The following is a 27990-nucleotide window of genomic DNA, read 5'->3' as shown; positions in this document are numbered from 1 at the left end:
ACCTGAACTAGTGCTCAGGAATAACAGACCTCCACTAGAGAGGAGGTAGCAGCTCATCACCCATGCAAGGATTGGATAACTTCTCTTCAGTGCTCCACAAAGCCAAAGCTTATGCTAAAGGATAGGCCTTACCATAGTGCTACCATTTCTGCCTTTCCAGCAGACATGCTTACTTATCCTCTAGTATTTCCTCTCCCTGTTACTTGGCACAGCTAACTGCAGACAGCAGAATAAAATACAAGGAAACCTTTATTTTTCAGTTTTATCAAGATTTTTTCCGGTCTTTTCAGCTGTTTTATTAGTGGACAAGTCCAGTCAGTTTTTGTATTAAAAACGATCTTGATGGAGGTAGCTGTGTCTCTGTCCTGGCTTTTGCTTGGTCTCATCTGTACACTCATCTCAGTAAACAAACTCAAAATAAGATTAAAACAAAACATGGAACTCCAGGCTGAAGCAGCAAGCAGTGCAGCCAGGATTCTGTGTAACAGGACGTGGCTCTGTGGCCTCCAGTCACTATGTACAGAGTCCGTCATATCCCCTCTTGCCCTGGCACGCTCCTAGCTGGTGCAGGCTGGCGCCACAGAGTTTCCTCTCCCACAGGGAGGCCTGTGCAGCAACGTCCGCCAAGGGGAACAGCACCCTCTCAGGAACATCAGGCAGAGGGATAATTTCAGCTTGGTTGAGAAGTCAACAGTACCAAGCCAAGGTCTCATTGCTGCTGGGCCACCTGGAGGGGGGGGGGGGGTGAAAAAACATGCATTAGGAGCCTTTACCAAAAGCACCCACCCTGCTGGTACATGCCCTCCTACTAATGAACAGACTAGAGTGAAGCAAAGTTCTATCAACTAGGGCAGTGTTTCCCAATTGTATTTGGCCAAGGAACCCTTTTCAGAATTTCAAGGAACCCCTACGTTAGTCAAGAAAAAAAAAAGGGGGTGGCAAAAGGGACCCACCAAATGCATGCAAATCACATTTCCTTCCTCAAGACCTCCACCCCCGTTCCTTGAGGCCTCATCTGCTTTGTTCCCCTCCTCTCCATCACTTGCCATCTCCAGCCCTTATACACTCACTAGGTTGAGACAAGAGGTCTGGGGTGGGAATGAGGGATTTGGGTGTGGGAAGGGGTGAGAAGTACAAGCTCTGGGAGGGAATTTGGATGCAGGAGAAGGGGATGTTGGCTCGGGGAGGGGGCTCCAGGCTCAGGAGTGTTGGGTTCAGGTGGAAGGTTGGGGTGCTGAGTGAGCCCTGGGCTTATGGATGTGGGGGTGCTGGGGTTTGGGCTGGATATGTGAGGGACTCAGGACACAGATTTGCCATGTGTGATGGTGCAGGAGTGTGGTGGCAGAAGACTAAGGATGTGGGGCTGCAGGAGTTTGGGGATGTAAGAGGCTCAGGCCCGGGGGTTCCAGTGTATGATAGGCTCAGATTTGGGGTCAGGTGGTGCAGGAGTGTTATGATGCTGCAGTGAGATGGGGATTTGGCCCCAATTGGGGGTTTGTTGGCCAGCCTTCATTTTTAAAAACCCAACAACCCTCCAAAGACCCCCAAGCCTCACTAATGTGGTCCCAAATGTGCTGGTGGGAGCAGGGGACAGAGTGAAAGTGGGTGCTGGGGCTGGGGAAAGGGTGCTGCTGGGTGGAAGGATGCTGGCTCAGGTGACGGGGTGCTGGGGCAGGCAGGTGGTGGGAGTCAGGGACATGGTTCTGCTGGGCACTAGGGTGACTGGCAGGGTGCTGGGACAAGAAACAGGGTGCTGCTGGGTGCTAGCGTGGATGGCAGGGTGCTGGGGCCAGGGAGGTACTGAGTCCTGGGGTGTGAGGCAGGGGGTTGGGGCCAGGGACAGGGTGGTGCTAGGGTGGATGGCAGGGCTGCCAAGGAGCAGGATAGAGATGGGGTGCAAGATCTGAGAGGGAGGTGGGGGGGCAGAAGGGGGCAAGGTCTGGGTGGGAGGTAGGGTGCAGAAGCAGGCTGGATGTAGGGTGTCTGGCCAGGGGGAGGAAGCAGGAGCAGACTGGGGGTAGGGTGTCTGGCTATGAGGGAGGGTGCAAGGAGGGGACTTGGGAAGGAATTGGATCTCTCTGAACCGGCACCCTCTGGACCTGACTGGTCCCAGATGAGGGATTTTTGGACCAGGGAGGTCATTTCAGGGCTCCTGGTTCCCGCCCCTCCCTCCTCCCCACTAAGCTTCTTTGCACCTCTATCCCCTGCAACCCAACTGAGCTGCCTACCCCTGCTGGTTCCCTGCACCTCTCCCAAAACCATCCCCCACAATCCAAGGGAGCACAGCACCAGTTCCCTGCAGCCCCCACAGCCCAGCTGAGCTGCCCATCTGTTCCGTATGCCCTCCCCCATCCACCTCAACCCAGCTGAGCCCTGCACTGGTTCCCTGCATGCCTCCCCCCACAGGACTGCTGAGCCCTGTTTCCCTGCACCTCCCCCAAACCCTGCAAAACTGCTGAGTCAAGCGCCAATTCCCTGCCCCTCCCTCCACTTGAGTCTAGCCCCAGTTCCCAGCACCTCCATCCTCCTGCAGCCAAACTGAGCTCTGAGCGTGCCACACACACACACCCACCCTGCAGCCCAGCCCAACTTCCTGGACCTCCCCACTCTGCAACCCAGCTGAGCTCAATTTCCCTGCACCTTCCCCCAAACCATGCAGACATGCTGAGCCAGCACTGATTCCCTGCCCCCCTCCCCTTGGCTGTCTACACACTGGTGCGATGTTGCGCCAAAGTGGCCACTCTTGCGCAAAAACATGCTTCCTGTCTACACTGGCCATGTGTTCTTGCGCAAGTACGCTGACATTCTCATGTATGAAATCAGGGCTTCTGGCACAAGAACTATGATGCTCCCGCTCAGGAATAAGACCTTTTGTGCAACTGTTCTTGCGCAAGAGGCCAGTGTAGACAGGCAACATGAATTTCTTGTGCAAGAAAGCCCTATGGCTAAAATGGCCATCGGCACTTTCTCGGGCAAGAGAGCGTTCACATTGCCATAGATGCTCTTGTGCAAAAGCACAGCTTGCACATGGCAGTGTGGACGTGTTCTTGCACAAGAACTCTTGCGCAAGATGTTCTTGCACAAGAAACCGCCAGTGTAGACATAGCCTAAGTTTCCTCACATGAGCAAAATGAATTGTGTTGTGCACCAGTACTGAGTTCATGTGGCTTGTCTGGATGTGCCACTGTGGCACCCAAGTTATTAATAAATATTTTTAAACCTTTACAGTCTCTCTCTGCTGCCATGTCTCCTCTCCTTGTTCCATCAGCTCCCTTGGTGCCTGCTGCCTCCCAACTCCTCACCCTCCTCTGCTGTCCTGACTCCTGCCCTTCTCACTGCCCTCGGCCCTCCTGCGATCTGCCCCCCTCCACCAGCCCTTCTCTCCCCCCTGTGCCCACTCCTCCAGGAGCCCCACTCTGATCATGTGAGCTATCCCTCTTCATCCTCTCTTCTAACACCTCCCTCTACAAACCCGCCCTGCATCTCTCCTCTGGTGCTGGTCTCTCCCCTGCAGGTGTCTGCCCTTCTGCTTCACACCCAGAATCCTCTGGCACCTGCACCTTCCCTTAGCCCTGCACCCTCCTGGTGCCTCCCCCTTCCCTCACTGCCCCCACCTCCTTTTCCCTTATGCTCACCCCCTCACCATCCTCTGCCCCCATTCCCCTCATGCCCCTCTGTATCCTCTCACATGACTTGCTCCTTCCTCATGCCCACCCCTTCTTTCAAGCATTCTCCCAGCACCTCCCCATCCCCCCTCTAGTCCCTCAATGCCCTTACCTTCTCCCCTCCCAGCATCACCCTGTCCCCCTCCCACTGACACCTCCCCTCCTGCCTTTTTCCTCATTGTCTACACTTGGCCCCCTGGCATTTGTCTCTCCTCTACCCTGCCCCTTTGGTGCCTTCCCATCTCTCCCCTCCCCCCCCAACTCCGCACAAGCCCCTTTCTCTCCCAGCCCTTCCCCTTCCCCTACCTTCAGCCCCACAAAGTGGAAGGCAGGAGTCTGCACTCTGTCCCCGGACTCCGAACCCGCAACTCAGCCATACGGCACAACGCAGCACCCAGCAGTTTTAAAATCCTGGGCCGTGATGTTACGTCACACCTGGGCATCTCCCCACCTACCAGTTTGAGCACGCCATGCAGGGCAGCAGCAGCAGCCGCCGCCGCCGCTGCCGCCAGTAAGGGGGAGCTCAGTGTAGGTTGTGCATGGCAGGGACAGGGACGGGGACGGGGGAGAGACGCTCTGGGACCGGGGTGGGAGGATGCTTGGGGTAGGCTGGGGCTTGCTCCAGTTCCAAATATTGGTGGAGCATGGGCATCATGAGCCCATACATCTCGCTGCCCATGCCTCTGCTGGCTAGCTGTCTCTCTTTCAGAGGGGGCAGTGGAGCGCCAGCTCCTCGTGGAACCCCTAGTTTTGCTTTGCGGAACCCCAGGGTTCCCCAGAGCACCAATTGGGAAACACAGCTAGGGAAAGGGAGATTTACCTGCTGGGGAGGTGGTGGAGGCGGTGGTTCACTGCTGCGGTTGGCCAGACGGCTGAGGATATTGCGCTCAGACATCTGGAGGCGCACAGCCACAGGTGGGATGCGGGCAATGGTGGCAGGTAGCCGAGTGACATCTGCCTTCATGTCACTCAGAAGCTCCTCCAGCTGCTTCAAAACTGAAAGAGATAGGCGTGTGTGTTTAGAGGGAAGGAAGGGATTGGGGTGAACACAGCATGACACACAAACAGCAAAACCTACTCCAGGGCTGGGGAATATTTTTTGGGTTGGGGCTGCTGACCCACAAAGAGTCAGGCAAGAGACAGGGGGCCCTGGAGTACCAGCACGGGCTTACTACTCCTAGGAGGAGGAGCCCTGAGCCCCGGGGGCTGGATCCTGGCAAACTAGGGACCTCATCTGGAACCTGGGCCTTAAGTTCCACATCCTGATAACTCCCCTCACCTTTGTGAAGAACAGCATTGGCTGGCTTGTTCCCAGCCATTGACTCCTTGGACAGGTGCTGGTGGCTCTCTGCCAGACATTCCACCTCAGCAAAACGTGTGTTCAGGGCCATAGAGGGGTGCGATGGATCTTCCGACATGTTAAGATAGGCAGCTCGCCGCAGCTGCTCCTCAATCACAAGAGCCTGTTCCAACAGCTGAGAAAGATGAGAAGAATTAGAGCCTTGCCATGCTTCCTGCAGACCAGCCTACCAATCACATCTTCCTACTTCCTCACAGGCTAAGATTTACCAACTCCCCCCCAGCCTCTCAGGCCTGAGCTTCTGCAGCTCCTTTCTCTGAGCCCCACAGTGCGTGTTCCCTGAAGGAAGATCTGGACCTTCAGGCCATTTCTTCCCTCTTTCCCCTATCTCCTAGTAACAAGCACGCTTAGAAAAAGAACAGTGGCCATTTTGCTGTTTTCCAGACTGCTGAATGGGGGCAGGTTTTCCTAGTAATTCAGTAGGCAGAGCAAAGAAACATGCTAATGAAAAACCCAACCCACTCCCCCTCCCAGTTCTTGTGTAGTCTCCAAAGGCATGGTTAGACAAAGAAAAATAGTGGGTGTCTGAAGCAGTCAGCTTGTTTTGGACCCCTACTGTAGTGCATGTTGTAGTAACACTGCTATCTATGCTGGGAATCTAGAATATGTTCAAATAGGTCTTAAAGTAACCTTGTTAACTATCTAGAATCTAGACACTAATAGTGGGCTGTAACACTTAGAAACTTGACAGAGGGGTTAGCCCTCCAGCCTCACACCTACTGGGCACCAGTTGCTCAGGAAACACTGGGGGGGGCGGGGGAGAAGAAGGAGAACTCTACCCCTTTGATGCCAGAGCACTCCCAATCTGCTTCATAGGTTCCCCTGCAATCAGGGAATATAGAAGAAGTCGACAGTCATGAAAGACTGCCCTCTTTCCACCAAAAATCATCTGAGGCAGACAGCCTCAATTTTCCTTCTGCAACTCCCACCTTGAACCTCCTGGCCAGAAACTTGTTCTTGATCTCCAGGAAGTTGCCCCTGTTCATCTCACCCTTGAAGGGTTCATTGAGGATGGCATAACGTGGATCGTTCTGAATGTCCTGCCAGCGGGCATAGCCATGACTGAGATAGAGGAGTTCAGGCAAACAAAGATAATGAAAGCAAGGAAACATTCCATGCAAATATTTGGGGGGGGGGGGGGGGGGAGGGGTGTTGAAGAGAAGAGACCATCTTGCTCACTGCATCCTCGCTGCTGAGATCCCAAGAAAGAGCTATGATTTTGGCAGGGGGTGTGTAAACATGGGGCCATCTCACTAATTGTGTTCCAGACCATGTGTGATAAGTTCACTTTAAATGGGGATGGGGGGGGGGGGGGGAGGGGAGATTTATCTGTCAGGGGAAGGATACTTGATGATTCCAGCCAGGAGCCAATAGTCATGGCGCCGGTGCCAGATCTCATAGGTTTTCTTGGTGACAGTTGCTGCTCGTTCTTCATTTTGCCACAGAGAATGCAACTCTGAGAACGGAAGAAAAAAAAAAAAGTCAAAGAAATTTCACCAAGATGAGTAGAGAGAGTAGTAGCTGCACTTAAGTCCCTCCTACCAGTGAAGCCACCATCAGCTATATTGAACATGAAGCGCTGTTTCACTGCCTTCTTGTGCCTTTCATCAATAGAGTCCTTCAGCATCTCCCCGTTCTGGAGCATCACCACATCCCTCTTGTCATCATCCTTCTTCTCCTCTGTAGACAAAGGGACCAGTCAGAGAGAGCAGAGCACCAAAGCACCTGCATTTGTGAACTCAATCTTTCCCCCTCATCCCCCCCCCCCCCGGAAGGTAGAGCATGAAGAGGGCTGGCAGGACCCTGCCACACTCACCCTTCTCATCCAGGTTGATAGTTGGAGGTTCAGCAGAGGGCTCAACAGACCCTCTATCTTCAACCTTCTCCACATCAGCTACATGAAAAAAAGACACACGATCAAGTCTGACAGCTATAGAGGGTTCACGGTTCAGTCTAAAGCCTGGCCTGTTTCCCTAGCCACAGTCCCATGATCCTCATCCACGCCTAAAGCCTCACCCTGACCCAGAGAGGAACGTCTCTGTACAGGTCTGGGAACATGCTAACTGGGGTCTTCTTACAACTGCCAACTAATACCTTTGCTCTCCATTTCCATTGGCTCCTCTGGTCTCTCCTTCACCTCTAGTTCCTCTGGCTTTTTCTCCTCTGTGTCTGGGGGGTTCACCGGGGACTTTGCCTCTTGTGGGGGTGTCTCCACAGGTTGGGCACACTGCTGATGAGAGAAAGCCTGTTACTGGAGGAGCAGCAGCCAATAAAACAAAGCTTATGAAACCCACCCATCATCAGAAGCTGAAAACAGATGAATGGCATCTGGGAATGCCTCAGAAGATAGCTGTGGGAGAACAGATTGCTGGAGACCACAAAAATAAGACTTGTTTCATATCTCTACATCTCAAAAGAAATGCAGTCTTCCTAGGAATCCTCAGAGTAACTTTCCCAGGCACTGGGAAAAGAAATGGAACAGGGGAAGCAAAAGCAGAAGAGATACTACAAATACATGAAACAAGCACCCACTAACTCACCTCCATGGGGATCTCTGCTTCAGCAGCAGCAGCAAGGCTGGGTTCCTTCTCAGACTCCATGGCCTCCCCTTGCTCCCTAGTACTGGCTCCTTCTTCCACCTTCACTCCTTCCTCTGTACTCCCCCCACACCAGATCAGCATATTTTTATATAAATAAAACAAAAACAGAGATCAGTAAGCTCTGCTCCTCATTGCAACATGATGCACTTCTCCCTTAGTTTCCACAAAACAGGCCTCCGTTCCAAGCCAAACCACAACTGGACCAGAGCCCTCAAACCCCACAGGAAGATGCAGGAGTGGTCTATTAGCTTCAACCCATCCAGGGAAAGGTAAATGTTCTCTCGTGCCTTTAAGGGCATGCACATCGCTTTGGGGCAGCCCTCCTAATCTGAGAGGCAGTTTGATCTGCGTCCACCCCAACGTCCACCCCACCACAGCACTGGTGAGGGGAAAAGCATTGGTAGGGGCAGGACGCGGGGCTATGCAAGGGGAAGATTCTCACCAGTTGGAGGGGCAGGGGCAGGTGTGTTAGGCTGCGTGTCCCCTGGTGTGGAGGGTGTGGGAGTCTTGGGGGAGGGCGAGCCTGGCTGCAAAAGCTTCTTGTTCTCCTCTATCTCTGCCAGTTCTGGCATACTCCAGCGCCCATTCACATGCTCAAATTCCTGCACCTGGTGGGGAAAGTGGAGAAACATATGCATGATAGGATAGATTACACTAAGATGCCCCTCTAAGTAGGGAAGAGAGGGACCTCCTTCAAGAGATCAGACTAGGGAGACTCCTGTCACAAAGATGAAGAAAAGAAGAGATAAACAATTGGTTTTGGTCATGGTATACAAGAGCTCAGGGCTCTTGTGCTAACAGGTCTTCTGGAGAGAGGGGGATGATGTGGGGTAGGGGGAGAATTCAGCATTGCTCCACTAAGCACCCACCTTTTTGCGTATGAGGGACATGACCCCAATGCGGGTGAGGACATGCTGGCGGGACAGCCCCTCCCGTGGGACCCCATCTGCGAAGGTCTCCGCACCATCTGCTCCTGGCTCACAGAGGTGACGCATGAACAGCGAAACATAGGCCCTGTAGCAGTATTAGATCAGCCTTAAAGTCCAACATACATGGGAGAAGTTGCCCTGGGGCACTACATCCCCCATGACCCAAGCAACAAGCTCCTGGGTCAGGCCCATAAGTACTGTGGGATGATTCCTGAGCTCCTTTCCCTCGGCTGTTTCCCCTTTGGTTTTCCCTCCTCAGCCTCCCCAGATAGGTTCCTTGCGATTGCAGTGTGCAACCCCTTTGGCCCCTTGAGCTTTCTGCCACCATTTACAGCCTTTCCCAGTGGGTTCAGATGTTGCCTCCTCCCTTCCCTTGCTCAATGCAGACTCACTTGAACTCCTTCTCAGATTTGCCACGCAGGTCCCGGACAAGCCACTGGGTAGTGAAGGCATCCTGGGGTGGCATCCCATAGCGCATAATGGCATTAAGGAAGGCCTTGCGCTGGCGAGCATTGAAGCCCAACACCTGGAAAAAAAAGGCCGACAAGTATAGCAAGAGCCCCAGGCACCAACACACTGGCTCAAAGGCCCTTCCCACTGGACCACTTACTTCAATATTCCCTCCCACACGGGCAAGAAGAGGAGGCAAGGGCTTGTCCTTGTCATTTCTCAGGCCTTTGCGACTGGGCCGGCGAGCAGCTGGAAGGAGGAGACACTCAGGTAAGAAAGTTACGCAAGCTACCATAGTGAGAATATTCACCCATGGAGTCCTGTGCTACATGGAGATGTACAGACACCTCCCAAAGAGAATACTACCCAGGCTCCTGGGGGCCTACCTTCAGATCGCTCATCGAAATCCTCATCTCCTTCCTCAGAGGCCACTGAATAATCTGACTGATTATCCGACTGGTCATCCTGCCAATCTGGAAAGGGGGGGGGGGGGGGGGAAGAGGGAGAAAAAAAAAGTGAGCCTGACAGATCCTATCCTTGCAGGTTCTGTTATCCCCAACCCCACAAAAAAACTAACCCTTTGTACCTCTGTCCTCCTGGGAGCCATCGTTGTAGTTAACCTGCTTGCGGATACGTTTTCCCTTGCCCAGATTCCTAGCCAGGTCCTCCTGCTGCTGCTCATAGTGGTGACGCAGCAACTTCTCCCAGTAATCGGGGTCCACTGACTCTTCTTGCTTAATGATTTCCCGTTCCACCTCCTCTTCCTCCTGCTCCAGGGAGAGAGGGATAAGAGAATCATCTTACCATCAATATGTCCAGCCTCACAGGGGCAGAATACTGCTGCTAACCTCCCTCACCTCCAACTTTACAGAGGAAACTCTACCTGTATCTACACCCTACTCACTTCTGATCCTGCTCTACTCCTGCACCCTAGAATAGAAGGGGCTAGACACTCACCCCCATCTCTTCTTCCCGAACCACATACTGGGCCACCTTGAAGGAGCTGAGATACTCATTCATGCCCTGCAGCTCAGTGTCTTCAGTCTCATCCTGATTTCGGTCCAACAGCCGCTCGATTGCCTTGTCATCATAGTGGATGACACTGCTGTCCTCACCCTCTTTGCTATCACCTGAAGGAGGGGAACACAGTCAGTTGGTGCTGAGACTCAGGGCTTTTGGAAGAGTGCCACACACTGTCTCCAAGAGGCAGCATTCAGCTTCTTTGTCATTCACTAAGGGCAAACAGTCTCATTCCCACCTATTGAGCAACATTCTACAAACACCAATGCACTCACCACCTTCAGTGGCCTCATCTTTGAAGAGCTCCTCAGTGCCAAACTTCAGGATGTCATCAAGCTCCTGCTTGGACATGGAGCCTGTCTTAGAGCCCAACCCTGGTCTCACCACCAGATGTGTTAGCATCATCTTCTTCTTGGCCACCTGCGTGATCCGCTCTTCTACTGAAGCCCGTGTCACAAAACGGTAAATCATCACTTTCTTGTTCTGCCCAATTCTGTGTGCACGGCTAAAAGCCTGAGGGAAAGAAGATGTGGTGATGTTCTCAACACATAATCCATCTGACCTTTTTTATACAACCCTGACCTTCCTGGGGTCTTTCCCTCTGCCCTTCTAGGGTATGTCTACACTACCCCCCTAGTTCGAACAAGGGGGGTAATGTATGCATACCGAACTTGCTAATGAAGCCCGGGATTTGAATTTCCCGGGCTTCATTAGCATAAAGCCGGCACCGCCATTTTTAAAAGCCGGCTAATACGAACCCCGTGCCGCACGGCTACACGCGGCAAGGACTAGATTAGTTCGGATTAGGCTTCCTAATCCGAACTATCTAGTCCTTGCCGCGTGTAGCCGTGCGGCACGGGGTTCGTACTAGCCGGCTTTTAAAAATGGCGGTGCCGGCTTTATGCTAATGAAGCCCGGGAAATTCAAATCCCGGGCTTCATTAGCAAGTTCGGTATGCATACATTACCCCCCCTAGTTCGAACTAGGGGGGTAGTGTAGACATACCCCTAGTTCCTGCAGGTTACCCCCGGGAACAGCATTCACTGCTAAATCCCTTCCAATCACCCCCACCCCCGAGTTAGTGCTTTGTTTCTCTACAGTGGAGTGTCTCCTCCCCCTGCCCAATCACATGCATACTTCACTCTGCCCTCCCTTCACTTTCTCTTTCACCAACCTTCATTCCAAAAGATCACTCATTACCACTGGTGACTAGTGCTACCTACAGCCTCACCTGGATGTCATTGTGTGGGTTCCAATCTGAATCATAGATGATCACTGTGTCTGCTGTGGCCAGGTTGATACCAAGCCCCCCTGCTCGAGTGGAAAGCAGGAAGCAGAACTGCTGAGCACCAGGAGCTTCAGAGGAAGAGGAGCAAAGAGGAAGGGCATTAGATTCAGTTCCACAGACTCACCACATCCAGCCCCACATGCTGGGAAGTAGCATTAACCCAGGTGCCTAAGAACGGCATAGCAGGGCATGCTGCAGATCAACACTTAGGGTTAGCAGCAGATGTGTGGGGTCTCAAGCCTTTGTGAGGTGAGAGAAGGTTCTCATTTTATATGGGGTGCATAGGGTTCCATACCATTGAAACGATCAATAGCTTCTTGGCGCATGTTCCCTGTGATCCCACCATCAATTCGTTCATATTTATACCCTTCATGTTCCAGAAAATCCTCCAAGAGATCCAACATCTTAGTCATCTGAGGACAAGGAGACAGGAAAGCTGAGTAAGATACCACCACCTGAATTGCCTCCCCTCTCACACAGGAACTCCATCCTCTCAAGACACTGCCCTATTACCTGTGAGAAGATAAGCACCCTGTGGCCTCCTTCCTTGAGGTTTTTCAGCATCTTCTGGAGTAGCAGCAGCTTCCCAGATGCCCGGATCAGGGCACTACCATCATACATCCCATTTGGCATCTTTGGAGCTTCCTGGGGAAGGAATTGAAGAGGTACGTTTTCCCTTAGATGACTGACTCATACCACTCTGGTGCTCAGCACAATCATCCTTTGTGGAACAGATATCTTCCAGTTTGGCTCCTATACTCCCATTCCATGTATCGTGCAGCAAGGTGAAGAAAGCTCATGCACTTATTGTGTGCCTTCCTCTCTCATGGTTCCCTTGCCACACTCTGCTTGCCACATGGAAGGGACTGCAGAAGGGCCTACAAAGCATTTCAACCCCCAAATTAAGGGTAAGGATAGCTGCTGCAGGTACAAGGAAGCCAAGACTCACCCCCAAATGAGTGGCAAGGGACCTTGCACAGAGGATGACGCAGGGGCTAGAACATACCATAGCAGCAACAGGAAAGAGGTAGGGGTGATTACAGCATTTCTTCAAATCCATGACCACATTGAGCAGGGAGACCTGGTTGCCACCACCTCTTGCATTCAGAGCCTCAAAGTTCCTTGTCAAAATGTATTTATAGTATTTCCTGTGGAGAAAAACTCGAGTCACTAAGCCCCCACCACAAAAGACCATTAGAATTAGCCCAGCTCCTAGCACTACCTGGGAAATTCTTCCGTGCTAGCACTGCATATACTCTGCCAATGTCAGGTCATTATCCCTCCATCTCCTACATGGAGTGTATAAGATTGTGTCTCCCTGGTATTGACAGCAAAAGTTTATGATCCCACCCAGGATGTCCAAAGAAAATGGACCCAGAGAAGGCATAAGCTGGTCTCAAGTAGCTCCTCCACTTTCTCATGCTCACTTCTGCATGGGGCTCAACTCCACCCGGACAATGAGTTCTGTCTTGGAGGGCATGTTCTTAAAGACGTCGGCCTTGAGGCGCCTCAGCATGTGTGGGCCCAGCATGTCATGTAACTTCTTGATCTGATCTTCCTTGGCAATGTCTGCAAACTCTTCTAGGAAGCCTTCTAAGTTACTGCAAAACAAACGAACACTCAGGGCAGGAACCACAAGGGAAGAAGCAGCAAGTCCAAGGGGAAACAAATAGGGTAAGGAACAAGGGAAGCACTCAGTCTGGGCCTGTATTACAAGACGTACTGGAATCTTTCAGGTGTTAGGAAGTTCAGCAGGTGGAACAGTTCTTCCAGGTTGTTCTGCAGAGGAGTTCCTGTGAGCAGTAGCTTGTGCTGGAGGGAATATCCATTCAGCACCCGGAAAAACTGGGGAAGAAAGGAAGGAAGAGTCCATGAACTCATTTAGGTAGTCTGCTGGTTCCACTTCCCAAGACAAGATATTGTGCTAGAGAAGAAAATTCCTTCCAAAAATCAACCCTTTGAGCCAGAGTTCAACTGAGACTAGACAGGGACAGATTCAACAAGAATCCTAAGTATGGACTCTCTTGGCCATCATAAGAGGCACCCAGAAAAACTGGGGCACCAGTTACACACCTTGCCTAACCTAACCCTCACTTCTCAGCCCTGCCTGGCTGAGACCCTGATGCACCAAATTCCCACCAGTCAGATGCTGCACACTTGCTTTATACCTTTTAAAACTGCAGACTCTTCCAGCCAACCAGCCCCCTCCAGACTGGCATATTTCAGCCTTTAACTCCTTTTAAACTGGAATCATATACTTTCAGCCTCCCTCCCTCTGAGTTTAAGAAACCTGGCCAAGTAACTTTTCTAACTATTACTGGCAATTTTTAATTAACTGCACACACTAGGGAAGTCCCAGAAAACTGAGAAAAAAATTAAGATTGTGCCAGTAAGTATAAGCAGTAAAAATGGGATGGCCCAACTAACAGGCTGGTTAACTCAAATGTGTCCCAGGCAAAGCATGGAAATGCTGATTCAGGTGTAATTTGGAGTGTTGTATCTATGTCAGTCGACAGAATTCTATGAAACTATCAGATACACCTGGTACTGAGAGATTTAGTCAAAGATAATGAAAGTGTGCTGTGTCATTTGAGTACCACACAGCACCGATTACAGACCGGGCGGTCATTATCCATATGCAGAGTATACAGCTGCGTAGGGTACCTGACAATTTGGAGCACCATTGGGTCTTAATGTCCACTTACCTACCTCTTCCCATCCCTACTCCAGGGCTTCACTTCCCCCATTAAATTTAAGTGAAAAAGCTTGCCAGGACTATTACAAAAAGAGCCATTCAGGAGGCAATGAAGCCATTTAACAGGCATTTGCCAACCCTAGGTATACACGGTCAGTTTGACTTTACTGTGTTAGTCTACAGGACCCCACAGGGATCTGTTGATGATTCACTTACTAAATAGCTTTATTAGTTGGGAAAAAATAGGAAATTGCTGATTAAGTTTGGTGGAGTGATAAATGACAGAAGTGTCATTTATACAGAACAATGTGGCTTGCTTGATCAACTGGGCTCACAACATGCATTCTAATATAGCCAAAGGGGAAATCACACGTAGGAACAGAGAATACAGACCCCTCCCCCATCCTGTAAGCATGACTAGTCTTAGGTAAGGTGACCAATAGAGACTTGTAATCCACTATGACCTCCAAGCCAACCAAATGCAGTGATTAAGAGGTCTAACATGACACTTTGCATAAACAAGGATATTGATCAGATATGTTCTATACGCAACATTGGAGAGAAGTAACTATAGTTGTCTCTAGATTCTGTTCACACTTTGAGAAGGCTTTAGTTAAAAAAAAGTCAAAAGGCATAACAAAACCCAATGGCTGGATGTTTAAGTATGAATAAACTAGCTTTAAAAAAGGCACTTCTAAAAACAATGAGCCTATTAGATTCGTTTAACACATCCCTTGTAAGATGTTCTATAACATGAATTCCTTAACTCAAGATTGTCTAAGACATTATGCAGCTCCTCTGAGAATTACGGGCTTGATAAGGAATTACTGGGTGACTGACTTGTTATGCAGGAGATTAGGCTAAAACAATGGTCTGGCCTTTAAAAAAAAAATAAAAAAATAAAAAGGGCTATAAATTCCACCACCTTCAATCTCTTGCCATCACTCCTTTTGTACCTTAGACTGGTTGTTCTTGAGCCGGTGAGCTTCATCCACAATGAGACAGGCCCAGTCAATGGAACCCAGAATGGCCATGTCAATTGTGATCAGCTCATAGGAGGTGAGCAGCACATGGAACTTCACAGATGCTTCCTTCTGCAAAGAAAAAAAGTGGGAGGAGTTTAGCCAGAGTCAAACAGAATGGTCAGGCCAGACAGTATGTATCATTCCATGCTTCCAAGAGTGAAGGCATTAATATTAGAAACTGAGGCAGTTCCAGCTTGGACAAATCCATATTATCTCCTTAGCCGCCACATTGTTACATACAGGATTAATAGTTAAGGTGGCTGCTGACTACTTGCCAAGCCTCATCAAGAAGAGTTTACAGTTTAGAAATGGGTGAAGAGAGGGAAGGAGAACTTTTGGGAAATGGACAATTACAGCTGCAGAAACTAAGAGCTGTGGCAAGGAAGATTCTTTGCCTATAGGCAAAGAGGGCAAAGCGGGGTGGGGGTGGGGGTAGGGAGAAGAGTTTCAAGCCCTCTAGTGAGGTGGTACAAATGTCAAGAACTATGACAAACTGGTCTTTCAAAGGCTTCTAAAAAGAGAAGAGACTTAAAGTCACACAGTGAATCAGTAATAGAGCTATGAAGCTCTAGTCACAACTTCCTTTATTTACTACTGACCCGGGAGTAGAAACAAGATGGCTAGTACCTGCCCTACCAGGAATCTGATGTAGAATGTATTTCACAGTGGTTGCTAAATGATATTGGGCAGTCCTCTTTCACTTAGTAAGGCCCAGATCAAGACCAATTTCTAGAGGTTGAGGTCCTCAAATCCCTGAAGACATTCTGCTGAAACTGGGGCTTAACTGGAATGAATTTTAGGCTCTATACCTTCATCCTGGATGCCTTCTTGCCCCCACGTATGGCATTGTCCTCGAAGGAGAACTCATTTTCCCGGATGATGGCCCGGCTGTCCTTGTCCCCAACATAGGTCACCACGTACATGTCTGGAGCCCACATCTCAAACTCCCGCTCCCAGTTGATAATGGTGGAGAGAGGGGCACTCACCAGAAAGGGTCCCTTTGAATGGCCCTGGAGACAGAATCAGGAGTTACATAGTTACAGACTGCCAGAGTAGGAGAGCATTCCCATGGATAAGTGGCATCCTCAGGCACTTCTGCCCCTCACCTCTTTGTACAGAGAATACAGGAACACAGCTGTCTGCACAGTCTTGCCCAGCCCCATTTCATCAGCCAATATTGTGTCTGTGCCCTGGGCCCAAGAGAAGCGCAACCAGTTCAGCCCCTCTAGCTGATAGGGGTGCAAGGTTCCTCCTGTTACATCAAGGTAGTCTGGCTGCCGGTCATACTTCACTGTTGGCTATAGAAGGAGAAAAATGGTTGAGTCCTTTTGCACCAATCACACAAGAACAGCCACCAAGACCTTCCGTTTCCCACACATCAGATTCCAGCTTATGCCTCCTAAGTTCAGGCACGGTAGGGAGCTTGTCCTGCCACTGTCCCAGTCTCCCATACCACGTGTCTCAACTGGTCCTGAACAGCATCCTATCCAAAGAGCTCAGCTATGGAAACCAAAGCCTCCGTATAACAAGCCAGCCACTCCCCTCTCCAAAGGCAAGGTAAAACAGAGTTTGAAAGTTCTGTATCTTCTTCCCTTCAACACAATAAGAGGACTTTCTGGAGATGGTCTCCTTCTGCCTTCATCTTAACAATGTACTGACCTGCACGAGTCAGATGCACCAGATGGCATTGATAGTGGTAGTAAGAGAAATATGCTTCCCACTCAGCCCTGAAGATGCAGGTATCCCACACACATCACAGAATCCACTTGCCTCCCTAGGAGGAAGCAGTAACTTACATCCACTGTGGGGGTGTCCGGGGGCCTTTCCAGCTTTCTCATCTTCACCTTCTTTATCTTCTTCCCAGGCCGACCTTCTTCACCTCTCATCAGCTCCCTGTACAAAGATAGTATCTGGGAGTGGGAGGGGCTTCATGATTTTAGAGGAATTTGCAGGAGACACTAAATGGGGAAGGGCTGCAAATAGCAGGGAGGACAAGGAAATCATCCAGAGTGGCCAAGAGATGAGCCAACTGAAAAGTTGCATTGCAGGCAGAGCTTCTGCAAAGGGATGAGTGGGTAGGAGCAGAATAACTCCTTAACACCCCCTCATCCTACCAGGAGTGGCCTGAGGCCAGCTGGTGCCCTAGGCAGAGTGATCAGCGCCGCCACCTGCACGGCTGTCAATGGCCGTGACATCATCACAGGGTGCCCCGGTGCCCTGTGACGTCATCATTGGGTGCTTGGGCCAGCAGCGCCCTAGGCAACTGCCTAGGCTCACGGTCCACCCCTGCATCCTACCAATACCTCTATCCCTACCTTGCCTGCAGTTCAGGTAGATTTCCCCCCTACCCTCTTACCTGTGATTCCAATAGGCCTGTTTGTAGAGATCATAGTCCTGAACCTCCACATCTTCACTCTCCCAGGATGCCTGGTCATAGGGCAGATCTCTCCATTTAATCAGATAGTGGACGTTCCCCTTCTTATCCACACTAGACACACACAACAACAAATCTCAAGTGTGGGAACCAGTTTTGTCCAGCTAGTCCCTTGCACAGGGGCGAGGGAAGGCAGGAAACAGAAAGTGTAAAAAAAGCAGCCATGTCCATAATTCCAAGCATAACTGAAGTCTGAGCTGCAATCCCATCATATTAGAAACCCTGCCTGTATCAGTAATGGATGATACACCTTCAGACACACGAGTGATCTCTGTTAAGGATTTGATAGATTTTAATCACAATGGGTCCCCCTCTTGTGACTGAATTCAGTGGATCCTATTCCCTTCATTTAGCCATGGTTGAAACTAGAAAGCCCCCTCCCTCCTATGCTATCTTTGTAGTCTGGAATCCACTGGATCTTGCTATGACAGATTCTTGCTCCTTTGCTCACCTATGGTTGAGGATTCTGTGGATCATCATCCACTCAGGCTTGATCCCATAGCGATAGAAACGCTCCTCCATCTCAGCGAACTTGGGGTCCTTGTTCTTTCGTTTGCGGCTCTTCTCTTCCTCACCTCCAAAATCCCCTGAGGGCGGCTCATCCATATCATTTTTGCGCTGGTAATTTCGGAACATCACTTGGCAGTGCAGCTCCAGCTGGAGCCAGGACAGACATATATGGTTAGAGCGTAATCACACATCCATCCCTCCCACACAGTGGCAGCAGTCCACCCCCTCGGCAAGCCAAGAGCCCACTAACCTGAAGCTCAGACACCCATGAACAATGCCAATAGGACATGCCCTGCCATTTAACAAAGAACTGTCGCTCAGGTCGGCCTTCCAGAGGCTTGGGGGAAGGAGTGTTAGGATCTGCATCAGCTGGTCGGGGCACCGGTGTGGGTAGTGGGGGCTGGCCCCACTTCCAGATCAAGATCTTCTGCACCTTCCCCTTCAAAGATGGGCACTGGAGAACGGAGAGAGTGGTTATGCCAGAATTTACTATAACAATTCCTGCTGTCCTCCTGCATTTGTGCCCTTGAGATGCATGCCAATAATTTTCACATTCTCCTCAGTCATGGCTTCACTGAGCCAGATGGATTTTTGCTTTCAGTCTCCTCAAAGCCTCTAGTGCTTGAGTGGATCTGTGGCTTCTCTGAACTTCTGCCAAATCTGTCATTTTTCCAGTGCTGAGGAGCCCTTAGAGTACAGTGTTTCTGGGATAGTGGGGGATCTCTTAGCAGAGCCATACAAATCTATGTAGAGTCTATATGGAACAAACTATTAGACTGGATCAGTTCAGTCTGCTTAATCAGTATCCTGCCTGATGGATACAGGACAATTATGGAAAAACCTATGCATTAAGGAAGTTTCTTCCTAACCTGTCAAGAGGTTGGAATACGCACTGAAGCAGGAGAACTTGAGAACTTCTCACTGTGGAAGGTCTCAATACCCACATATGCATTCAACACTATTTTAAATTCTTTCCTTAATGATATCTTGTGGCAGTAACTCTATTCCCATTTTGTTCTGGGATGCAAGACTTCTGCATATGCCACCAAATCTGCAGCCCACATAGTAACTCACACCCCACTGCAGAAGTGCCAGAACAATTTGTATAGTAGGGGTGATGAGAACCATTGAATCTAACTGTAAACCCTGGCTAAAATGGAAACCACTTCAAGCCAGAGTGTGCTGCGGCACACCGACCCCCATGCCCCTAGGTTCCTGCACCTCTGTCCCCCTCCCCTGATAATGAACTTAGTTAAAAGAGCAGGTTGTGTCAGTGCTAACACTTTACGACTGAACAGTTTTAACCATGGCCTCTGTTCTCAGACATGCTCAAAGTCCAGAAATATTGGGGCTTGAAGTCCCTGGAACCATTTTGCACAGGGCAGAGCAAGTCCGCGATCACAGAGCTCCTCTGAAGCTACATAAGGAAACCAAGCTATGAGGCACTGTAAGGCTGCAGGAGAGAACCCCCGAAACAAACAAAAAGAGAAACTATGAAATGGGCAGTTAGATGTCACTGCTCTTCTGAGACAGAGGAATATTATGTCCTGTGTAGGTGGGGCAACCAGGGGTAGCAGAGACTCACAGTGCAGCGAGGGCACAGCCACTCCCCATTAGGAATCTCTGGCAGCGGGGGATTTAGGCAGTGGATGTGGTAGGAAGAGGGACAGGCATCACAGCAGAGCAGCTCCCCTCCATCCTTGCAGACCCGGCAGAACTCCATGTGGTGATCATCCTCCTCCTCAGGGTCTCCCACAACATCTTCCAGGATCTCCTCACCTTCTGAGTTATCTTCCTTTGCCTCCCACTGGATCCCCTCCTTCTCCTACAGCAGAGAAAACTACTAGTTCAGGATATACAAAACCCCCACCCCTCCTGATGCCTCCAGCCTATCATCTCCCATTAGCCTTTCCCAGAAATAAAGAAGAAGAGCTCCTCTTTCCCCTCTCCCCTCAACAATTCTCTGAGCATATAAGATCTGGTACTCACACAGTGTGGGCAGCTCCATTTGCCCTCTGGGGCTTTCTCCATGTCTGGGTCCAGGCAAACCATGTGGTAGGCACGGGGACAAGTGTCACACAGGATGATTTCTCCTCCCTGCTGACACACCTCACAGTAGTCCTGATGATCTGTCTCATAGCCATCCACAGGAACTGTGGAGTCATCCTCACCTAGAGAGGGTGGTGGTAACAGTTACACATCATTGCAAGCCTTTGGCACCAGAAACTCTTCCTGCAGCAGTGGGGATACCTCATCACACCAAAAGGCTACATAAGGAGAAACACAGTGCTCCAGATCCAGACAAAAGAGGTTTGGGGCAGGCAACTCTTGTTCCACAGCAGCCAAGGTTGGAAAAAAAACAGAAGTCATGGATAGGGCAATAAGGCAGCTGTTATTCTACCTAGCAGACTCAGGGCAGGCTTGATTCTCACAGTCCCTTCCTCAGTGCTAACTATGGGTGAGATCACAACTTCTTTTCCCCTTCAGCAGTCTTATGATGTTCCAACAGTTCTCTCTAAACAAATTTCCTATCTAGGGGGTTATAGTTCTTAGACGACAATTGTCATAGCTCTGCCCTCAGCCCCTTAGTTCTGCTCCATCGGAAACTGAGCACTGTACTTCGGTACCTTTCTTTTTCCTTTTCCCAGCCTTGAGTTTCTTGCGACTGCGGCTACTGCGGCTGGTGGATCCATCTGAAACAGAGTAGCTATTGATGCTAGCATCATCAAAGTCTGATTCCACATCCAGATCCTCATCTTCACTCTGGGGAAAGCAGGAACAAAGCATGGTGAGTCAAGCAGCGATGGTTTACCAGCCTCCTGCATCTTCAGACTGTCCTCCTGCATTACACGTTGGAAAGCATGGAGCTTGTCAACTGCAAGTTCCTGCCACCACTAGTATATCAGTACCCCCTAATGGAGTGAAAAGCAAGGGGGGGGGGGGAGGAGAAAAAAAAAGGCACTCACTGATGATCTCTTACGCTTGGAACTAAATCCTCCCAGTTTGATTTTCAGAGGCGCCACCTTCTTAGTTTTGGGTTTCTTGATGTCAGGAACACGAGGACTGGCTTTGGGCTTCCGCCGGGCATTGGGACCTATGAGTAAGACATTGAGAGAGACAGGATCACAATTTCTAGCTACCAAATTGTACTTCTCATCCCGGTTTTTCAGCTCACCTTTGCCCTCCTTGGTCTTGGCCTTACGGAGTGGCACATCAGCAGGGGGCTGAGGCAGGACAGCATCCACATTAGCCACCATGCTCTCTACCACAGCCACAGCTGCAGCTGCAGCAGCTGCCACTGAGGCCCCCGAACTGCCCTTGAAGGGGTTGTTAGTGCTAAACTCCCGCCACTTCGCCCCCAGCACCATCATCATCTTCGAAACAGCTATCTTGGGGTTCTTGGCAGCTATGAGTGGCCTGTGTGGGGGCAAAGAGGAAGTGTTACTGAACAGACATGGACACTGGGCCCCCACCCTTCATCTCTAGAACTATAATCCAGCCTAACCCCAGGGACATTCCCGGGAGGGAGGGGGAGCGTGGAGAAACAGTTTTGGCTCTGGAAGAGGAATGAGTAGAAGGGGGGTCTAAAAATACAGATGTTCCCCAGCTTTACCACTGACAGCAAAACCATGAGACTAATCACTTTACTGCTGTCTCCATTTCCCCTGTCCTAGGGGTAATCGTCACCAAATGGGGCAATTTGATGTCTAAAATGCTTTACGGTCCTGGGAACAAGGATATTTTGCCCTGCCCCCCTCCCCCACCCTTCTGTTCCAGGGGCCCTAAAGACCCATCAACTCAAGACCTTACCTGACAAATTGGCTGAAAGCCTTGTAGTTGGTGAGAGTGCGATAATCCTCCTCTGTGAAGATATGATCAATGTCCTCCATACCCCAGTCTTCCAGGAGCTGAGCAGATGATTTGGGTTCCTGTGCGAAGAGGGACAGGCAACAAGTCCCACCATAATCAGGCAACGGAAAAAGGTTTAGCCTCTATACCACAGGTGAGTCCATCAGTCTGGCAGGGGTAGGAACTCTGGGTCAAGGAACTCCCCCTCAAGGTGAGGGAAAGTAATTTGAGAATATGACCCACATGGGCCAAGTCTAGAGGAATGAGGGAAGAACAGGGCAGCTCCTCTGTGCCATTGTAAGGAGACAGCGTGATGTTCTCTAAGTCAGATCTGGGGAGATGGAGTGGGGCAATGGGGCAGCCTCTCACCTTTGAGTCATCATCTTCCTCTTCTTCCTCCTCTTCCTCCTTGCGCTTGGCTTTGTTTTTCTTCTCTTTTTTGGGCCCTAGTTTTTTCTTCTTCTTCCTCCCAGGGGTATAATCACTGCCTTCACTGTCTGAGTGCAACACCTCTTCCTCCTCCTCCACAAATTCATTCCCCTCACCAGAGCTGTCTCCCAGCTGGGGAAAGGAAAAAGAGAGACGATCAGATGGCTGAGAGAAGAGACCAAGAGGAGCACTCACCACACACTCCAGCATACACCGGGAGGTGTCAAACCAGGCTATCCAGCAACAGGAGTCACTTCCTATGTGCCCACTAGGGATGTAAAATCCCATTTAACTATTTAAGTGTTCAAACGGGGCAAGTCAGGAGGCTGCTCCACCCTCACCAGTTAAATGTAACCAGTAAGCATCACCCATTAAGGGTGACACTTACTAGCTGACCATTTACATCTCTAGTGTCCACTTTTCAGAACCTGTTCCATGGTAGACTCTCCCCTCACACTCAGCCCTCCATTCCTTACCTCTTTTTTCTGGCGCTTGCTAAGCTTGGGCACTTTTGGTTCTTTCAGCTTCTTGGGCTTCTTCTTCTTCTTGATTTTGGGAGTTTCAGCCTCTGATAGAAGTTCTTCCTCTGGCTCTTCTTCAGGCTCTGAGGAGAACCGAAGAGTTACAAAGCACTGATAGATACCCAAGCCCCAACAGCATGTCCTGTGGACCATACTGAACAATCCCACTCCTCACCCTGCCCCCAAGTGCCTCCTCAATTCCTTGCCACACTTTCAAATCCACACATTCATCTTAGCCCTAACTGCATTAAGTAACTGACTGATCATGCCATGCTGAAGAGGGGAAAATCAGGAGACCAGGGGTGGACAATAATTTTTGGTGGGGGGGGGAAGGGGCACGCCAAGATTTTGGAAAGTGGCCTGGGACCATACTTTTCTATGGAGGGGACATGGGGTCTGGAACAGAGGTTGGGTGGAGGGGGTTTGCTGCACTCAAAACTTCTGCCTACACAGAGAGGCAAATAGAGGAGCCAGCTGCTCTGAGCCCTGGGGCTGTTACCTGCCCGTGGGACCAGTGGGGTGGGCCATAGGCCAGACCATAGGCCAGACAAAGGCTTAACGGGCTGGATCCGGCTCTTGGGCCATATCTTGCCCCTCCCTGCCTTAGATCATCATACCTCCTACACTACCATCAACTCCCCCCCCCCACTTCCAGTATCTCATTGAGTCTTTTCCAAGCAGAACCACATGTTAACAACAGGTTAGGAATTTCTTTATCCTAGCGAGCATCACAAAAAATGAGTTAGAAGTTATTGACCGCATGCAGAGGACTCAGGAGCCAGAGTACGAGTAGCCCCAACTGGCAAGGAAGGAAGCTCTCAGCTAGTCTTTAGGCTAGGAAGCCTGAGAGTATAGCAGAAATCTCAGGAGAACCAGCTGATCAAGGGTAAGGCTCTATCCCAGGGTCCCTAGAAGAAAACTACAGTAGAGGGGCCCTACAGTGTCAAGCAAGGAACAAAACAGTCAGCTGCAACTTAATCTTCCCCTCCCACCTGGGCAGTTTCTACATAGGGCTGCTCGCTCACTAGATCCCTGCTTCAACAGCTAGCCCAATCACCTCTTTCCCTGCACCACTGCCAGCACACTCAGTCCCTCATTGCTGTAATACATGCCAACTCTCCCCCACCCACAAACACACTCCCATCTGTGTTCCCTCCCCCTCCCTCCCTCCCTCCCTCCCACACAAAGCCCAGAGAGGAATGGACAGCCAGAAAGGCCTTTCCTTTGTGACAGGATCCACAGCAGCTCAACCACTCACTCTCCCCCCCCCCCCCCCCAAACACCCCACCCATTACAGAATGAGTTACTCATTCTCCCTCCAGGGGAAAATGGCCTCCAGACCACAGAAGCAAGGCAGGCTGGGAAAAGCCACAGCTCACAGCAGATGCAGCCACCGGAAAACAAGGGTACAGGGGAACATGCTCAGGACGGGGTCCACATTCCCAATGGACACAAACAGACCCCCTTCCAGCAATATTTACCTGTATCTAATCTACCAGGACAGGCCCTACATCCTTTCCTTCCAAACAGTTCTGATTTGGGACTCTGTCAGGTCCCATCCTAGAGTCTTAAATTCCCTGGAATTTAAGCATAGAGCATTCCCTGGAGTCTTAAATTCCCAGTGACTTGAGTCAGTGGCTCTCAACCATTCCGGATTACTGTATCCCTGTCATGAATTTGGTTTGTCCTTTCCACCCCCAACTTATACCTCACTTAAACTATGTGCGCGCGCACACACACACACACACACACACACACACACACACACACACACACACACACACACGTACTAAAAATTGCTCTAATTTTTAGTGCAATTATATACTTCAATTCATTTGTTTTAAATAGTGTACTTACAAAAACTTGGCAACTGTCTTAAGTCGGGGTTGAGAACCTTTTTTGGGCCAAGGGCAACTGACCCACAGGAAAAAAAAAATCAGTTGGGGGCTGCACACAAGTGCGAATCAAAAAAACCCAAAACACCTTCTCTGATATGGCCCCTAACTAAGACGGAGAAAAACATTCCCCACATCCTCCTCACACACCAGAGTCTTTGGGGGCCCAGGCTAGTAGATGGTGTGTGCTCCAGCTCTGCAGGAGGCCTACAGCATCAGCATGGGCTCCCCAATGCTGGGAGGGAGCCTTAGGCCTCGGGCCTTAATCTCCCCACCTCTGATCTAAGTGAGCTAACATATTGCATAGAAGACCTTAGCATACCCCTAGGAGTATGCATACCCTGGGCATAGCCCTGGTTAAGAGCCAGGGACCTAAGTGACTTCCCTGCCCCAGACTCAGACGCCTATGTACGAGGTAGGGATGATTTTAGAGTTCCTTTCTCAAACTCCTATTTTACACTGTTGCAAAATGAATTGTACATCCATATAAGTCAGCAACGGATCTGGGAATAGAACCTGAAAACTGACTTTCAGCATCCAGGGCTCTAACCTGAGTCAGATTCTCAGACAGAGACTGCAGTTACAGTGAAAGCCAGGTATGAGGCCTGAAGAGGCAAATACTAAGGCAGGGATTTTTAACTTTTTTCTTTGGAGTGTCCATCCCCCCCCCCCCCACACACACACACCATGCTATAAAAGCTCCACCCATGCCACAACCTATTTTTAACATATAAAGCCAAGGGCAGAATTAGGGGGTAGAAAGTTGGGCAACTGTCAAGGGCCCTGTGCTAGAGGGGGCCACCATGAAATTAAGATGGCTTGGCTTCAGTCCCAAATGGTAGGGTCCATGGCCCAGGCTTTTGCCCCATACAGTGGGGCTTTGCCTTTCCATCCTGGATCTCAGCAAATCTGGTGCCAGCCCTGCTTAGTAAACTCCCTGAAACCTACTCACAGCCCCCCAGGGGTCCCTGGATCCCTGATTGAGAGCAGTTGTACTAAGTGAAGTGCACAGGCAAGCTACTGATACAAAACACAAAAACAGGGGCTAAGGTGAACAGTGTAGAATGATCCATGGGAAGCTTGGAGAGTAGGGTGTGGTGAACAAAAAGTGGGTCATGCAATAGCCCAAGGCAGTTTCCTCTGGACTGTCAGCAGGTCTGAGCTCCCAGATGGATGAGAGGAAAGCCAGACACCTTGCCCTCCCACATACTGGTTCCAGTCCCAGCCATGGTACATACACCTTGCTGGCAACACACATGCCCCATTAAAACCAGACTCCCTGTCAGATGGATTGCCAACAGCCTGCACTAGCTTTGAATAAAATAATTTCTACTTCACCAAGGTGTGCAGACCACAGGTTTTAAAAAGGCCACAATAAAGAAACCAAAATATTCTAATCACCTGGGCTCTTAATAAAACAAAACTTATCCCTACATATCATTTACATGCATCACCCATTCAATAAAACTGATAGACCCACTACCACTCCTTTTTACAACGGTAGCCCTGGGCATCCTACCTATACCTTGGTGCTGGGCAATGCTGTTATTCAGCAGGATCTCCATCTCCTCATCATCACTGCCAGCAGAACAAGGGGACGGGGAGCCAATGCCCGATGCCATGTCCTCCAAACTGGGGTACCCGGGCTCCAACAGCTTCTGCAGCCTTGTCTCCTCCTTGCCAGTCAGGCCAGTAACTTAGCATAAAAAAGTTAACTTTGATAGTCAGCACGAACCCACGTTCCCATACAATAATGTTACCCAATGGATGACCTACATTAGAAGGCTTTAAAAAACATCAGTATGGAATTTAGAACTGCTCGCCCCCCAAATAAGGGAGGAGTAGAGAAGAATGGAAATGCTGAGATTGGGCACTAGTTGAGGGTCCTGATGGGGGCAGTTTTGTGTCTACTGGGAATTAAACTGTCAGGAACGGACTGCAGGCAAAGGGCCACCAAATGGCAGTCCGATGATAGTTTCCAAACCCTTTCTGACATGACGCCAGACTAGCCCCTGTGCAGTAGAGCATGGCTACATGGAGTTCGGGGGCTTTTAAGTCAATCGGTCACCATTTAATTCGAGGCAGTTAACACCTTCGTCAAAGCTACTCTTGATGACCCCTCACCCCAACTTTTGTGGCTTTACTACTCCAGGGAGTCAGCCCCGGCTGAGCTACCGGCGGGTGCAGCAGGGAACAAGTGTTTGAGGAACAGCCAAACTCGCTTTTGCAAAGTCTTCCCTGCCTCGAGCTGGCGATCAATGGACGGGAGGGAAAGCTCCAAGGAAGACCGGCTCCTAGCGGTGCGAGAGACCCGCGTCGCAGCCGCCCCCTTCCCCACCGGGCCCCCACCAAAACCCTTTCTAGTGCCGGGGGCCCACGTGCCCCCGCCCCACGGACCCGGCGAGGCAGGACAAGCCACAGCCGCGCGGTCCAGGGGCCCCACCACGCCCCCGGGAGCCGCCCCCCGCCCGCTTTCACGCAGGCAAAACAAAGGCGAGCCCGTGGCAGGCGCCGCGCGGGCTCCCGGCGAGCCCGCCCCCCCGCGCACAAGGAAGGGGGCGGCAGCAGCACGCGGCCAGCCGGGCTCCTGGCGGGGGGCGGGCGCAGCTGCGGCTCGGGGCGCGCGGCCAGTCCCGGGGGGCGGGCGGGGCGGCCCCGGGCAGCGCGAGGCGGCGGCGGGAGCGGGGCCGTTCCCCGGGCGGGGCGAGGTAGCGCCGGGGAAGGAGGGTCCCCGGGCGCCGCGGCCGCTCCGTGCCCAGCGGGGACACAAGGCGGCCGGGCCGAGGTCGGCGCCCCCGGGAGCCGGGGGGAAGGGCAGCTCCCGGGGCCAGGGGGCGCCGCCACGAGGGGGCAGCGCCGCGTCCTGCCCTTTGAAGCGATGTCGGGGGTTGTGTCCGGTCCCTGCCCCTCTCCTCACCCAGCTCGCCCCCGGCTCCTCGCTCTCGCTGCCGCCGCTGAAGGGAAAATGGCCCCCGCTCCAGCACCACCTCTTAAAGGGGAAAAAACCCGACCAGGCCCCTCCCCGCTCCCGCTTCCAGCCCATAATATGTCCCGACACCTCGGCAATGGGTCCGCCCCCGTCACCCTGGCAACCCCCTAACTGAGACATCCCATAATACTTGCCCTCCCTTTAGAACTCCCTACTCACTGGCCGGCCCAGCATCCCATAATAATCACCCCTCCCAGCAGGAACATCCCATAATACACCCCTCCCTCTGAGAAACATCCCATAATATTCCTCACACTTCACCCCCTCACTCAAACATCCCATAATATTACTCCTTTGCTAAAACATGCCATAATAGTCCCCTTCCCTCTCC

At 51.1% G+C, this 27990-nt stretch overlaps 1 protein-coding gene and 1 non-coding gene across 12 annotated transcripts; both read right to left on the bottom strand.

Moving 5' to 3' along the window:
* Positions 1-231: 231 nt before the first annotated feature.
* On the bottom strand, positions 232-27743 carry CHD4 (chromodomain helicase DNA binding protein 4). Of its 11 annotated transcripts, none has more exons than XM_075904073.2 (40): positions 27588-27743; positions 26190-26366; positions 22731-22858; positions 22195-22386; positions 21787-21905; positions 21152-21393; positions 20943-21070; positions 20604-20739; positions 19966-20147; positions 19562-19801; positions 18227-18430; positions 17918-18123; positions 17389-17520; positions 16829-16925; positions 16139-16330; positions 15842-16042; positions 14964-15101; positions 13036-13157; positions 12740-12913; positions 12319-12460; positions 11826-11957; positions 11608-11725; positions 11256-11380; positions 10300-10537; positions 9962-10134; positions 9582-9774; positions 9391-9477; positions 9165-9253; positions 8947-9080; positions 8495-8639; positions 8068-8233; positions 7566-7678; positions 7120-7255; positions 6842-6919; positions 6568-6705; positions 6373-6481; positions 5955-6087; positions 4945-5140; positions 4486-4661; positions 232-727 (listed from the first exon to the last, which is right to left on the bottom strand). In XM_075904073.2, exons 2-40 carry the CDS (start codon positions 26290-26292, stop codon positions 710-712), a joined length of 5775 nt encoding a protein of 1924 aa, XP_075760188.1. In that variant the 5' UTR covers positions 26293-26366; positions 27588-27743; the 3' UTR covers positions 232-709. The 11 variants fall into 11 exon arrangements, with proteins under 11 accessions (XP_075760188.1, XP_075760205.1, XP_075760224.1 ...); XM_075904090.2 differs by having other exon boundaries at positions 7120-7252; XM_075904109.2 differs by having other exon boundaries at positions 9591-9774.
* Positions 7898-8040, bottom strand: LOC112545983 (small Cajal body-specific RNA 11). Its single transcript, XR_003089579.1, has one exon.
* Positions 27744-27990: the final 247 nt, after the last annotated feature.

The sequence above is a fragment of the Pelodiscus sinensis genome, chromosome 1 (genome assembly GCF_052426305.1).
Source record: "Pelodiscus sinensis isolate ZL-2025 chromosome 1, ASM5242630v1, whole genome shotgun sequence".
In the NCBI taxonomy this organism is placed as follows: Eukaryota; Metazoa; Chordata; order Testudines; family Trionychidae; genus Pelodiscus; species Pelodiscus sinensis.
This window is presented reverse-complemented; position numbering and strand designations above follow the sequence as displayed.

Excerpts from the sequence above, each read along its gene's own strand:
- CHD4 (XM_075904073.2), bottom strand. The coding sequence starts at position 26,292 with ATGGCATCGGGCATTGGCTCCCCGTCCCCTTGTTCTGCTGGCAGTGAT. Across the intron at positions 8,234-8,494 it reads TGTCCCTCATACGCAAAAAG|GTGCAGGAATTTGAGCATGT; the intron begins GTGGGTGCTTAG and ends TTTCCCCACCAG. Across the intron at positions 6,482-6,567 it reads AGCTGATGGTGGCTTCACTG|AGTTGCATTCTCTGTGGCAA; the intron begins GTAGGAGGGACT and ends TTCCGTTCTCAG.